The 15,853-nt window shown below is 44.0% G+C and overlaps 1 protein-coding gene and 1 long non-coding RNA gene across 8 annotated transcripts in view; one reads left to right on the top strand and one right to left on the bottom strand.

The window, feature by feature from the left end:
- RAPGEF4 (Rap guanine nucleotide exchange factor 4) overlaps positions 1–4,359 on the bottom strand; it is a 164,760-nt gene extending 160,401 nt beyond the window's left edge. For both annotated transcript variants that reach the window (XM_064514967.1, XM_064514968.1), the window contains exon 1: positions 4,212–4,359. In XM_064514967.1, coding sequence (XP_064371037.1) covers positions 4,212–4,276 — 65 coding nt within the window. In that variant the 5' untranslated portion in view covers positions 4,277–4,359. The remainder of the gene's footprint in view (positions 1–4,211) is intronic.
- A 74-nt stretch (positions 4,360–4,433) lies between these two features.
- The window catches only part of LOC112979096 (uncharacterized), a 78,788-nt gene continuing 67,368 nt past the window's right edge, over positions 4,434–15,853 (top strand). For all 6 annotated transcript variants that reach the window (XR_003258101.2, XR_010389989.1, XR_003258103.2 and 3 more), the window contains exon 1: positions 4,434–4,955. This is a non-coding gene — a long non-coding RNA (uncharacterized LOC112979096). The remainder of the gene's footprint in view (positions 4,956–15,853) is intronic.

Here is a 15,853-nt window from a genome sequence, read left to right as displayed (position 1 = left end):
TGTGAACACTATACATCATTTAAAAATTTGTATTTGAATCCAATTAAAATCCTTCTTTGAATTAGAAACTGTGATCAGGTTTGGAGAAATCATAATTAGGTAAAAAATACTTAGCCTACCATGCAGTAATTATATGTCTACATGGAAATATCCTAGTTAGATACTTTTTGGTATAAAAGAAACCATGAGAGTAGGGAAGACATTGTTCCTAGGCTGAATATACACACTTGCATAAATCAGCAACCTTCTAATTATGCACAGATAGGGCATACAGAAAAATACTCCTACTCCTTAGGAAATCAGTTTTAAGACAATTATTTATTTCAAAGATAGAAGGATTGGTTTCCTTAACAGAGAAATGATTTACATTTCCCTGTGCAACCAGAACATACATTTGCTAACTGCTAATCATCTCTCTTTCCAGTAAAAATAAAATATTCTTGACAGAGCATAGTTTTCTGACCTTTTCTGTTCCTGCCTTTCGCTACCTTTGCACTTGTGACTTTATATATAAACAGTCCTCTGTATTTGATTTTTAAGTGCTGATCTTTGGCTTTTGTGGTTAGTAACCACATCCAGAAGTTGCATGGTTGAAGCACTGGCAGCCCTAGCCCACAGTACCCTACACAGTAATAACATTTCTCATAAAACATTTTGATAGTTCTTTATTTGTTATACATGTGCTTGCATTTTAGATGTTAGTAGCTGTAGTTTGATATGTGACTTGGGGAGAAACATGAACTTAACATCACATCATTACTGTACATGATTTGTTCCGCTATTTCTATTTAAAGTAAAAATTCCCTTTTCTTAAAAGAATGAAGTTAGATAATCCATATTCCATGCCATTTTATTTGTCTTTGCTGAGACTCTCCTTACACAAAAGTTTTAGAATTGCCTTCCTCCTGAAAATATATATATATTGATTAACTAAAACATATTAAAACTGTCTTAAATATTTAATAAAAACACAGTTTCCTACAGTGAATTGACTCATTGAATGGTCCTATACTTACAGAATCCACACCAAGGTTAGAAAATGTTTTAAGATAAAGAAAAAGCCAAATACTTAAAATGCATAGATATTACATGACAACTCAAATGAGTAAAGCAACAACAGTTCATCCCAAGAAAAGAAATACACTCTAGCAATACAAGTGTATAAATTATTCAAAAATACTTCACCTAATACAACTTAGACTCTTACAGTACTTTTCCAACATGGCTTTAAGTGTATTTTTAAAATGGAAAAACAGAAGAACAAAACATGTAAATGTATCTCCTGTGGTCACAAAGCAAAAGCATAGCTGAGGCAAGAAAAAAACATATGATCACTCACATCCTGGGTTTGTCCCACATCCTAGTTTTCTTCCGGAAAGTATGCTGTTTAAAAAATCCTTCAGGGCAACTGTAACTGATACTTTCTACTCAACAAACAGGTGCTACTAGCTTACTCCAAGTGAGAAAAAGGGAAGAAAAAGTTTCATCCTAACAGCTCTAACAAAAGTCCTATAGGAAAAATGGTCCATATATTGATAATAGATTGACAGATAGAGATAGATAGATAGATATAAAATGGCAGAGAAACTTCTAAATGAAATACGTTGATGTGTTTCCTAAAAACATCATTCATTCCCCACAACTATTCTTCTCATTAATCATGAACCCCTGAATTTTAGTTCACAATTTAAATGTCATAATCTATTACATTTAAGTACCCTGAGAAATGGCAGGCCCACCTATTTAGAAGTACTGGGGTTCATTCTCTGCTTCTTCGCACTCATCCAGCGTCAGTCCACGGAGTGATGAATCAGGCTTTCAGCCTCATTTTCATTTGTTTTTGTATGACTAGGTTACCACTACCTATATTTATGTCTAGAATACTTTCAACATTTATATGCATTATTTCAGTTCTAAAAGGTTATGGGTTTTTTCTTTAAATTAAATCCTGTGTTACAGAGGGGGATCAGGGAGGCTGACTGACATTATTTGTGGTAGGTGACTAGACCGACGTTGCTTGGACTATTAAGGAAAACACACTTAGAGGTGCAGCCCTACTAATACTAGGATGGTTACCTGAAAAGGGTAGAAATGATGAGTGGAGGCAATTTCTTGTGCGTATACAAAGGGTTCTCTCTGTATTGTAGCCCCAAATGATGTCAACTGTCAAAATCTGGCTAATGATGCTCACTAAAGAAGTGTACATCTGTGTAAGCGATACGTGGTATCTTTGCTTAAACTGTGCAGTGTGTACCATTATTCATGGTCTAATTTTTTTTTAATATTTTCCTGTACAACAAGAGACACAGTGGGCATTCAAAAATTGAATGATTTCATTCTTGAATCCAGTAAGTGTTAAGGGTAATGATACAGCAAAGGATGTACAAACCATCCACTAAGGTTTAACCAAACACTGCAAGATTCACTTTACTCTTCTCCTCTTACACCCTGCAGAAAGTACTCCAAAGAATTTATCTTTAAAAAATATTACTTATTATCTATATTTTCTAAAGTGAGTATCTCACCACTGAATACCACAAGCGATGACTAACGGCTCACGTTCACCACTAGCCCCGTAACACGATGCCAGAGCAAGCCCTGCCGCGCTGAGGACGCCGGCCAGCCCGCAGGTGCACCGCCCTGGGGAGGCCGCGGACGGCAGGGGAGGCCTGCGCCGCCACCGCCGCGCCACACCGGGCCCAGGGACCCTCACCCGCCCACGCGACGCAGCGCTCGGGGCCGCGGTCTCTCCTTCCCTGCCGGCTCAACAAGGCGGCTGGGCAAGGTGAGGTGAGGGGCGGTGAGGTGAGGCGTCGTGTGGTGCTGAGGTGAGATGCAGCGTGGTGAGGTGAGGTGAGGTGCGACATGGTGAGGTGCAGTCGGGTGAGGTGCGATGTGGTGCGACGAGGTGAGGTGCAGTGAGGTGAGATGCGGTGAGATGTGGTGGGGCGCGATGCAGTGAGGTGAGGTGAGGTGCGATGTGATGAGGTGCAGTGAGCTGAGGTGCGATGTGGTGAGGTGAGGTGAGGTGCGATGTGATGCGATGCAGTGAGGTGAGGTGCGATGTGGTGCGACAAGGTGAGGTGCAGTGAGGTGAGATGCGATGTGATGAGGTGCGATGAGGTGCAATGCGGTGAGATGTGGTGGGGCGCGATGCAGTGAGGTGAGGTGAGGTGCGATGTGATGAGGTGCAGTGAGCTGAGGTGCGATGTGGTGAGGTGCAGTGAGCTGAGGTGCGATGTGATGCGATGCAGTGAGGTGAGGTGCGATGTGATGCGATGCAGTGAGGTGAGGTGCGATGTGATGCGATGCAGTGAGGTGAGGTGCGATGTGGTGCGACAAGGTGAGGTGCAGTGAGGTGAGATGCGATGTGATGAGGTGCGATGAGGTGCAATGCGGTGAGATGTGGTGGGGTGCGATGCAGTGAGGTGAGGTGAGGTGCGATGTGATGAGGTGCAGTGAGCTGAGGTGCGATGTGATGTGATGAGGTGCGGTGCGGTGAGGTGAGGTGCAGCATGGTGCAGTGAGGTGCTATGAGGCGAGGTGAGGTGTGACGGGTGCGGTGAGGGGCAGTGTGGTGAGGTGAGGGGCAGTGAGGTCCCGTGAGGTGTGACGATGTAAGGTGTGGGGCAGTGCGGCGAGGTGCCATGAGATGCTGTGTGAGGTGCTGCAACGTGCGGTGAGGTCCAGTATGGTGAGGTGATATGTGGTGAGGTATGGTGAGGTGCAGTGTGGTGAGGTGCAGTGTGGTGAGGTATGGCGAGATATGGTGCGGTGCGGTGATGTATGGTGATGTATGGTGAGATATGGTGCGGTGCGGTGCGGTGCGGTGCGGTGCGGGAGGGGGCGGGAGGCCGGCGAGCAGCGGCGCCGCCATGGCGGTCCCCGCCCGGCAGCCCCGCAGGCCGCCACGCCGCCGCCGCCGCCGGCTGCCCGCGCTGGAGCTCCCCCTCCTCCAGCACGTGCGGTGTTTCCCGGGCAGCAGAGCCCGGCGCGGAGCGGCTCTCCCGGCGGCGACCGGCCCGTCCCTTGCGCCGCCAGAGCAATTTCATCCCCCCCCGCCCCCCCGCCCGGCGCTGCCCGGGCGCTGCTTCCTCCGGGCATTTCGCCTCCCACCTGCCCGCTCCTTATGTAAGGCAGGGCGCGCCGGGCAGGTCGCACCCGCAGGTCGCACCCGCACAGCGCCGCCGCTCCCGCGGGGGCGCCGGTACCTTTTGTCGAGGCAGGCGATCCACTCGCCGGAGGACGCGGCGTGGGAGGCGTGAGCAGCGACCATGTTGGGCAGCGAGCAGAACCCGCGGCACCGGCTGGCGGCGGCGGCTGGCGGCGGCTCCCCCCGCCCGCCGCTCTCTCGCTCGCTCGCTCCGTCCTCCCTCGCGCCCGCCCTCCCGCCCGCCTCTCCCGCCCTCCTGCCTCCCTGCGCGGCGCGATGGGCTCGCCCGCGCCCCGCCGCCGCCGCCCGCCCTGCCCGCCGCAGGCAGCGGGAGCAGGGCCGCGCTGGGCCGCGCCGTCGCCCGCGCGTGGCTGCGCGGCGGCCTGGGCCTGACCCGCCGGCCGGGCAAGGGCCAGCCCCGCCTGACAGCGGGGGCCTTTACCTGCCCCCCCCGGCTCCCCTCGGCTGCCGCCCAGCCCTCGCCTCACGGCGGTGTCCTCGGCCGGGCCGGGGGCAGCTACGCGCTCCCCGGTTGTGCGAAGTAGCTCAGGGTCTTTTAGCAGCCCCCTGTGCGTCCGCCGCCCCCTCCCGCCATTAGCTGGCCCACGCCAGCGGGGCGGGAGGGAGGTGCAGCCCCTCTCTGAGGAATTTTCTGAAGCCTCCCTCCCGCCCGCGATCCCTCCTGTCATCCTCCGAGACACCCTGAAGGCTCCGGTGTGTTGTAGGTGAGGAGCGAGCAGACAGTGCAGCCTGCGGACGGGACTCGGCGATGGGGACGAGCTCGGCGCGCGGCAGGAGAAGGGTGAGTGCGGGTACCACGAAACACATGCCCGTGGCCCCGTGGTGTCAGCCCGGCCGCAGGACGCAGCTGCTGTCGGGTGCTAGCGCGTGCCTGGCTGCAAGGGTGAGGAGCAGAAGAGGAGCAGCAGGTCTCCCTGAGTGCCACGTTTTGCAAAGCTCAGTGTGAAATACTTTCTACAAAGTATTTCAGGATCTAGATTGTATCTTCTCAAGTAACTTGTGTATAACCATAAGCTTTGGCTTAAGAGTCAACACAACCTGCCTGGAGTAGTGTGGGAGAAGGATAGGGAGCTGCACAAAGCTCAGCAGGATGCTTGGAGTTATGTGCAGGTGACAGCAAAGTAAAACTCAAACTGTGGCTTCCTTCAGGCTCCTAACTCCTCTGTTTTACAGCGTGGACACAGACAAATAATTCAGATGCTGGTAATCTGCCATTGACTCCCCACAGTTCTCCATGAGCTATATATATCTTCTTTGCTCCCTGTTCTAATCTCTTTTGCTGTACCAGGTATCACTTTCTTATATACATGCACTACTTCACATTTCACATCTATCTTCAACAGCCTCATTTCTGCCACAGCTCCTTCAACACTTTAACAGAAATAAATGTTAACATCAAGGTTCTGATCCATAGGATCAAAAATCTAAGGAAATGTATCCCTTGTGCTAAAAGGACATGCCTAAGAAATGAGCAGAGAAGGTAGAGCAGAGGAGAATGGCACAAAAGCCAATTCTTTTATTTTGCCTTAAAAAAAATTAAAGTACATGCCAGAGGAATGGAGGAGGCTGCCAGTCACTGAGATCAAAGCTGCAGCTCTTCCTTTGCTACAGTCCCTGGTGAGAAAAACGAAATTCTTGCACCTAAGCAATCAATCTACTTGAGGAAAATCAATACTTTTCATTCTTCAATATGTGAGTGTCTGGGAGCCAACAACAGAGCAAGAGGTTCAAATGTAAAAAAAAAAATCTAAATTCTCTGATTAATGATTTATAACGTGGTATCTACATTACAGATGAATCAATAAGGCTCACTAATTTTGTACTTCCATTATAAAAGATTAATCACATTATTCTGCATAATTACAGTTTTCCTTCCAGAACAATCACACAAGGCAGCCCTTACTGCCCTTGTTCTCCGCAACCCACTCCAAGCTGTAGTAGATGCTCTTCTGACTGGCATCAGGCCTGTGAAGCAGCCCAGAAGTCACTCCTAGCAAAAGGCCCTTACCTCTTCTCACAAACTATTTCACTGACACAAACAGCATTACACATACCAGTAGCAGCGATTTTTGTACATAGTAACATCTTAGATCAGTCAGCAAAACCACAATGCTACAAACTGTTTAGTTTTTGCTCAAGCCATCTTCTGCCAAGTCCTTTCACATCTGTACAATGTTCAGTGACCCAACCACTAGAGGACAGACTAGGCCTCCATAAACAGCAGTAAGCAGGGATATTTCCTTGTAAGCAGATGACTAGAAGAAAATAGTCTCAGCTTGAAAAGACCTTTAGAATACTCTCCTGGGATACAATTTGTGGTAAAAACTTGTGTCGATGCTCATGAACCTACCCCTGACTAAGCAACCTACCTGCCTGGGACAGACACCTGCAGTTCCCAGTACTTTTGGTCCCAATACAGTGCCTGTAGCTGTGAGGGGATATTCCTCAGTTGCCTACCTGTAGGCAGACACTGCTCAGAGATATACCTTTTTGTGGAGTGACTGCTATATAACATGGATTAGGCAAGCTAGACAGGCCCAGATTAGGCAAGGAATAATGACATGAGGAACCCTGGGATATATCCATACTCCCCTCATAAGTGTCATACAGCAGTTAAAGCAGGACAGCCAAAATATAACTATGGCAGTTCAAATATGAGTAGCTGTGTGGATTTCTGCTTAAGACATGAGTGAAACTCCTCAGAGAAACTTACTTATGAAGCAGGCAATAAATCTTTGATGAGTTCAGATATTAACCTATGTTGACAAAAGTCTCCAAATTGCACAGAAATGTCGGGAGCTCGTGACTCCTGAAATCAGAACCCAGCTCAGGGCATGTTCTCCTGAGATAAAAGCCACTAAATAAGCAGTATATATCTCATGCAGCAGATAACCCAAGTCAAATAGAATGCAGAATATCCTGTGACTCTTGAGAACTGAGTCCATAACAAGCTTATGAAATGTCATTTAAGAGCAGTGGCCTTATGTTAATGGGGTCAAGTGCCCACTCACCTGCTAGTAAGAGCATATGCTAGAAGCAAAATGCTGAAGTGCACTTCATTGGTATCAGGACCCTATCTCCCCTAGGTGCCTCATAGTGCCTATTGTTTATTACTTTTCTAAGCTACACACTCATTTGAAAAAGAGATGACCCAAAGGATGTTTGAGACTCAGGTTTTTTAGTAGTCAAAAACACACTCATGCTCAATCTCACCCGTATCTACACATTCCTTCTACTACATCTTTTGTGAAGTTTCATCTGAGAAAATATGAAGGATTAGGCATCATTAAAAAGACTGGCAGTGAAAATATGTTTCTCAGAAATGGATTCTTCTCTTTCAGCATTTGTGGAACTCCAAAATGATGTCGCAAATTTAATTTCTTTCCCTAGAACAGAAGGCAGATGGGACATCTTACAATCTGATTTTATTAGACTTCACTACGCAGCCAAAAATTTGGGATGGTAACAGCTCCCAAAGCAGACAGCTGCTGGAAAATGGAAATATGCCAGTGGAGGTATCTGTAAGATCAACTGGCATTTTAATTTTCCAGAGTTTGCAAAGGACACACAAAAGCCCTTAAGCCAGGGAAAAACAGAAATCAACCAGCCTCCAAGCTCTCCTGCCCCTGTAAGGCTAACAGTCAGAAGGTGCGGGGTCGACTGTTGTTTGCATTATGAGGCATAAGGCAGATAACGTCGTATTTCAAACCTCAGTTATTTCTTTGCTTTTTCTTCCCAAGACAAATACTTACTGCTTTACTTTTTCACTCAAACGTGGCCAAAGAACTCTTGCTCAAAATCTTCCAGAAATCAGGGACCTACTAAAACTGAAAAACTTGATCTGAAAGGGTAAATGATAGGTGCTGGAGCTTGAAGAGGATATTTATTAAATGTATTTATTAAGGTGTGCACAGTAACAGGGCACGAAAGAAGTCTACTGTGGAAACCTCTTTACACCATTAATTATATCATGAACTTTCAAACAACTGTGATAATATTGTTAAAACAAAGAACAGTAAGGCTTGCTGTATTTTTACAGCATACTACTCTATACTATTGAATTTGCCATTATGATATAGTGAGGAATTAATGGGTGCAGAATCTGTAACCTATTGGCTTCACAGTGGTTAGCTCACTAAAGCAATTCTATTTTAGAGCAAACTCACTCAAAACCCCCAAAGCTTTGTCCTCAGTTTTCACTATCTGTGTTCAAGAGAGAACCTAGGCACAGCTGGCTCCCAGCCACCAGTGTACTCCCCTCATTCCTATGTCTGTTGAAGTATTGGTCAGCCTCAGGACCGTTCTGATTCAGACTAACTGAACTGAATCTAATTCACAGCATAAGACATTGGCTACAATCCTTTGTCCCTAAAATACAATTGAGAGACAGAGTAAGATAAGGCCGGCTCCACCAGCTTTAAAGCATTCAAGATTTCCCTTTCTCGTGAGGAATCTGGAGTTAGTCACTTAAGCTAATTTTAAGCATCTTTTTTGTTGCTATACTGAAGTCAAGTTAATTAGCGTAAGCCCAGAATGAGCACACAAATTCTAGTTCAAGCAATAGTTTGAGCTAATGTATCACTCAAAGGTCCTGGAAATAAAAGTAAGTATGAGTATGAGAGAATTATGATGCAGATTTAGAACGCAGCAGTGCCACATTCAGCATGACCAGGGTCGTAGGAGCCAAACTGTATTACCAGTTGTACAGCTCCCATTGACTTCAAAGGAGTAATCAGGATATAGCAAGGTAAGTATAGAGAAAATGGTATATGAGTTCTTTAGGGATTTGTAAGCTGCAAGGGCAGCAGAAGATTTGATGCTATGTGATGTACGAAACCAAAACTGATGCATATATTAATAACGCTGTCCTGCAGAGCCTACAAGAAACATATTGATTCTCCCCTCCAACAGGATTCCTTCAACCCATCATATAATGACATAGCAAAGACTTTTTTAGCACAAGTTAGGACCTCCGACTTCCTGGACCATTCCCTTTTCTCTCTCTCTCTCGCTCCTGTCCTCCTCATTGATTCAGGACCCCTCCACAGTTTGCTTCATGGCACCTTCTTCAGAAATACCATGGCACTATAAGCCTTTCCCCCTCAGCAAGTGACCCCATCATTCAGGAAACCCTTCCACCACGCTTCTCACAACAGCTCTACCGTGATATTCCAGAAAAGGTGTCAGTATTGCCAGCAGCAAAACAGGTGTAAGTGAGATACAGATACCGTGGTTAGAAACAGATACACTGGAAAGAAAACATACAGTGTCCCGTATAGTAGGCATAGCATGAATACAGGTGCAAGATAGAGAAAACCCAGTGCAGCTGAGCCAATTTTTATGTGAAACAATAAAGTTCATATTCTGGGCTCTTTAAAATTGTTTGGCAGTTTGCTGTTGTCTTCAGCTGGGCCAGAACTGTTTCCCAAGTTCCTGAAACCTAAAGAGGTAACTGGACTTACAATATATGTGCAATTTTATATATGCCATACCTGCATATGCAGATTTTCTGAGCAGTAAAGGGTTGCTTATCCAAACCTCATGCATAGTGCTGTATTTTGCATCATTTTACTCATCCTGATCTGGTGTTGTCCTTCTTAATGAATATGAAATAAAAGCATTGTATCTACCATAGTAAGGGCCAGCACGGGGAGCTCTATATTAGTTTTATATTCCTTGAAATAAATTCTCTCAAATTCATAGCATTAATTACAATAAATTTGTGATAACACTTCTCACTAACAAAAAATGATGCAGCAATCACAATTTTTATTACAACTTGGCACAAGTTTAGCAGCACGTCGCACTGAAATGCTGTGAAATTTTTTCTATTTGATGACCAGTATCAAAGCATTTCTGTGGAATGGCATTTTGAACAGATGGTCATTTGATTTGCACACCTGAAATCTGAGCCCATATCCTGAGATGAATTCCAAAAAGACTTGGAGAAACCACACAGTATGAAATAAGCTTCAAATTATTAATGTTGACAACATTATGGATAGGCATCCATTTCATATTTTTACTTTAACTACTTCCCTTTAATAGGAATTTTCTCCACAGGATTTTTGTTAAATTCTTCCAGATTTATGAAACTGGATGAGTAGGGAGAGGTATGAATGGGGTTATTCTGCTTAATCTGCTTCCCCAGTTATGTCAAGGCTTAGATAGCTGGGCTGGGAATTCCTGTTCCCATTCCTATTCCCATTCACATTCCTATTTCACAGGGAAAAAAAGCCTATTAAATAAATAACAAATTCCAACTTCCTTACAAGAGTATTGTAAAGATTAATTAGCTAATGAAATATGCTACTTTGACGATGCTACACTTTATGTAAATATTCCTTTAATTTTTTAGTGTTTAGATCTACAGACCCCTGAACACACTGGCTTTAAATAGAAGTTTGTATGCACAGCTCAGGACAACATAAGGAATTTCAAGATGATAAATATCAGGAAAATACTTGGCAGTTGCCAAAGATACGAGGCAGACTGAGACTCGGGCACTGGCACGTCGCTTTTCAACACAACACCCAGGAGGCAGCAGAACTCAAGTGCCACGCTTGAACGTGCGGCCGGCTGCCGTGCTCCTTACTCTGGGTGTGCAGCGCAGTTGCATCAGTGCTTCTGCAGGTGCCCAGGTCAAACTGTCAGCTGGGGCTGAATTGCAGACCTGGCCAGCAGGGTCTGGCTTTATGCCCAGTCATAGGCATGAGGTGCCTGGAGTCCCAGGCTGGCTCTCCGCACACCCACAAGGGCCTGGCAAGTGTGTCATTTCAGCTCTGCGCTACCTGAGAGCAGCTCTGCTGCTTCTGGGCCTGACCAGACCCCAGCGTTCACGAGGGCGCGCGCTAGGCAGCTCCGCTGTACCTTGTCCGCTCCGCACTGTCAGCTCCAGTGTCTCACTTTCTCTGGGACATCCTTAACTTACCATAGCTGATGGAATTATTGGATTGTAATTATTCACTCATTCTTGCACCCAGGGTAAAAAACTTTGCATTCTTACTTTTTATATGTGTAATTCCCCATCCATATTCCTTTATCCTTCCTTGCCAGCTTTGCTGTATTTCAATGAGCTAAGTTTTCATCAAAGGCTAAAAAGAAAGGGTTTTTTTTGCTTAGTTGCAGAGCCAGATGAACACGTTTCTAGCTGTTTGGTCCAAGTTTTATCTTGACAACTTAATGTCAGCTTATTCTACTAGACCCACATGGATATACTTCTGGCAGGAACAGCATTTCATGGCCTGCCCCTAAATTTGCTACACCTGCTGTTAGGGCCATTAGGCTATCATGATTTATTTTCATCAAATGGCTGGTTGTCATCATTTTACTGGATAGAGTCGAAGGGAAAGCCTGGGACTTCCTGTAAATGAGGTAGCCTGTTAGATGTCCTTGTGGTTACTATCTATATAGTATCTATATTTATCTGTATTTCTATATTGTTCATGAGATGTGTGGCATAAAATGCCATTTGACTGCAATCACCCTGTGCTCCTCTGTGATGAGTTATAATTCATGAAAACCTCCCAGCAGTAGAGAGTTTTATTTATGTGAGCAACCACACAGAAAATCAATTGCACCTCTCCTTGGAATAAAGACGTTTTCAATGGAAAAAGGGACAAGGTACTAAGATTCTTGGCAAGTAAGGGTCATGTCCGATGGCTCACAGGCATTTCAGTAGCCTTCCCTCTCTAGCTGTAATTCTCCCAGTGCCTGTTTTTTTTTTTTTTTTTTTTTTTTTTTTTTTTTTAGAGAGAGAGGTGAGTGGCCTCAACTGTCCCACAGATTCCTTGTTTGTAAAATTGACATATGTAAAGACTTATCCTCATAAAATGAACACTTCTAACAAGCTTTGTCAATGAGTCCCATATAACTGGGACATATAATACATGAAGTAATAACTTGTGATCTGCAGTGCTTAAAGACACAAAAAAGAAATAAGTCTTTTAATTACTTTTGGCAAATTCTATTTTTTAGTCAAGAATATAGACAAGTGTAAGTCCAACTCCGTAAAGTGGAGTCCTGGAGTAGCCATGAAGACACTCAGATAAAACCTGCAAGTAATCTGAGTGCAAGCAATAATTTTATAAATCCTTTCAGTGACAGTTAAAGATGTTCAACAGCTCTAAGACCGTCCTAATCAAGTAGTCATTGTCTAAGGTTTGTTATTTGCATAGGTGTTCTTCACTACTCTGAGAAGGACAGGATTGTCATTAACATTATAAGAGTAATCCAATGAAAACATACAGAGCTTTATATTTATTTATACAGTGCAGTATGGCCTTGTTATAGCTGAAGCACAAATCCACTTCAAATGACAGAACACGTTTATATAGCACTTCATTATGCAGCTTCATATATATTCAATGCAGCTCTTCTGTTCATTACTATACAGTAAACAAGCTCTTTCTGCAAGGTTTGGTTCACATTCAGAGGTAGAGATTTAGTTTTTCTGAGAGCCTGCTGGGGGCACCAACACACACCCTTAAAAACAAATAATGACCTTAGGCAAATAAGACAAATTCAATCATCTATGTGGTAAAAATGACACAGTAGGCCCCAGATTTATATAGAATAATTTCATACTTCAATTTTTATAGGCTTCTTTTTACAGTTTTGAAAACTGCTTGCAGGCTTATACATGCAAATAATTCAGACCAAATGGCTGATGAGTGAGCTGAATACAGCATAGGCAGCCCTAAAAACATTTTCTGGCTGAGAAATAAAGGTGAACCAACTGGTAAGCAGCAGAAAAATCTGTCCTGGTCGTGGACTGGGTCCTGGCTGGGGCAGGCAGGTGACATTTGTTGCTTAAGAGCAGGAACCCCAGCTGTAGCAGCCCTGCAGTCTAATAGCAATCATGAGGTGTGTAAGAGCAAGAGGAGACCTAGCCGGATTAAAAATATGTCAGTGACAAGACAGAAACATAAAAGCAAGCAGTAAATACTCATTTTGAAGTATGGGGTTTTCCACATATGAGTCACATTGGTTCTACGGGAAGTTACACAGATCTGAAAGCTCAAGGGTATGCCATACGATGTATAGCCGATCTTTATAGAGCTCTTTGGTTGTCTCCAGTGTTCTCTGATTTTCCTGAAGGAATAAAGACTCTCTATTTCAGATTCTCCCTTGTCCCCTGAAATTACCAAGGTTCATGCTTGACAGCCGCTTTTTAAGTTATCCTGAAGTGCCCATTTTTCTAAATGCTTCTTTCATAGTAGAAAGGAGGAAAACGGAGGAAAGATGGGAAGGACGGACAAACAAAAGCTAAGAGAGAAAGCAAATGGGAGGCTGGCACAAAAGAGGGTAAGAGGCGAGCACCAAACTGGAAAGAAAAGAGATTTCTGGGTCAGAAGTTCACTGACTCCAAATCTGTACAGGATCTGAATTTCTCAAGGACAAGAGAGAAGAGCTCATTTAGCAAATTCCATGCAGATAAATGAAAAATGAAATTACCATTGGAGAAGTAACATGAAACAAAGACATCTTACACATTAAACAGAAGCGGAAGTTAGGCTTCCAGGAGGAGCCAAGAAATACAGTTAGGAAGCACATTCTCATTGCTGCAATGGCTGGTCAGCTATATAGTAATTGGAAGTAAACCTGAAAAAAGGCAAAATATTGCACAATTACTGACAGTCTGTATTATCCTCCTATAGCTCCACTTACCCCTGACAGGGCAGGGATTAATTCCATGTTAACATTTTCTGTCACTTTGCTTTTTGCGTTCTTGTTCTGTTCCTATTGACTTAAAAAGCTGCATTTGAAGGTTGTCCACAGCCTCTCAGGGCAACTTGTTCCAGTGTTCAATCACCCTTACAGTCACTTGTTTACTGCATCGGAGAAGCATCCTCACAAAAAAGGGAAAACTGATCATAAATATCTTAAACATATACAAGTGGGCCACGTTAAGGTTGCATGGGTGATTTTAATCCAGTCATTTCCTAGAGTTTGAGTGCTTGACTTTGCAACTTTAATATTGTTCAGATACTCAAAGCCATTTGCAACCACCAGTAGTTGCCAACCTCCCTTAGCGCATATAAATATTTCTTCTAGTCAGGAGCCATAAAATGGTACTGGGTACCTCCGAGGGCCAAGATGGAAGAGCTTTGGGGACAGTTCATTCCAGGATTCCTGGTGATCCTCTTACTTCACAGCAGGGTGGGGACAGGCTAGACCCAGTACGATGGGGCAGTGCTGCCCTCAGCAGCCCTCTTGGCTTGCTTGCCACCTTCGCTGGATGTTCCGAATGCCCAAGAGCCCTCGTGTTGTCGTAATCCCTAGGGATGGCCACTGGGCGCAGCGGCAGCATAATTGCTAAAATTGGTCAGTTGATGAGCCATGTGCTGATCAAAATACAAGTTGGTTAGCCCTGGACATTTTTTCTTTAGAAGCACATGTGCACACCCTGTCCTCCCTTACCTCCTTAGCAGAGCTCTCAAAAGAGAAGTTCCTAGATGTGCCTGTGTTTGCTTTCCTTTGTAACTTCAGCCCTCAAAGTATCAGTAGTTAGCTAAGCTTCGTGAAAACACAGTTTCTAAACAATGTAATTGAAAGGTTTGCTGGGTTTTGTTATGCTTGTGCCATTTACACAATGTAATAAATTTTCTGGGGCAAGATCAGTGTGGACAGGGATATGGATACATTTCTTTCTGTTGCAGCACAGTCCCAGGAAAACTAAAAAGCAAACTACCGATTTGCTGCTATTATTGTTGTTTTCCGAGGTTACTTAGGTTTTCATCTAAGGTTTTTGAGGGTTGAGGGATGTACGCTGTGTGAGCACACATTGCCTCTGACTCACCCGTCACATTTCACTTTGGCAGATGGACTGATTTATTGTAGGCTTTCTCTTCTCTGGAAGAGAGCATCCACAAAAGATGCTTCAGTTAATATTTGCTAGCAGACAAACCAGGGAAAGGTACAAATTGTACAGCTTTCACTTTTGAAGGCATTTTTGGGTTTGCTCTCAATAAGCCAAGAAATATTATGTCATTTTATTAAAATCTTGTAAAAGATGTAAATACTTGAAACTAAAATAGGGCTGAAGCCTCTGGGAAAGAAGACCATGAGGACAGCACACCACTGTCCAATTACAGCAATATATGCATTGATTCTAAGTGAAAATATTTAAACAGATGTTATAAAATTATAAAAGACTTCATTTCCATTGAACAGCAGAAGCACATCTGCTATGCTTTAGATACTGCTTATCCATGCCAGAGGAGTACTATGAAGAGAAAATGCATTTGTATGTGCTTTTCTTTTGAGTTTACCCTATGAGAATATGAAAAGAGTCTTTTCAGTAGGAAAAAAGGCACTGATTGTGATCACTTGACATTTTGTGTTTGCCCTACAGCTGCCATTTGTGAGTAGTATGGAAATCAAGTCTCAGCTCTAGATTTCTAGCTTAATCTTTTAAAATCTCTGAATATCTCTAAAATGGTATTGGGCAGGAAGCAAAGGAGGCACAGCAAGGTGCAGAATCAGACCCATATAAAAATGATGCAGCGCTATACTCATTCCCCACTGATAAATTTTCAGGCATTAGCTTATTGGTATTATTCTTTAAAAAGAAAATATTTGATATCACAGTATTATGACCAGTTATGAAGAGATGCACCAACACTGCTTGTTTTGGGGACATGCTTGGGTCCTAGTGATAATGCTTCAGGCACATAT

This window comes from Dromaius novaehollandiae, chromosome 7, assembly GCF_036370855.1.
Source record: "Dromaius novaehollandiae isolate bDroNov1 chromosome 7, bDroNov1.hap1, whole genome shotgun sequence".
Classification (NCBI taxonomy): Eukaryota; Metazoa; Chordata; class Aves; order Casuariiformes; family Dromaiidae; genus Dromaius; species Dromaius novaehollandiae.
The sequence above is the reverse complement of the archived record's forward strand: the minus strand, read 5'-3'. Positions and strand labels throughout refer to the sequence as shown.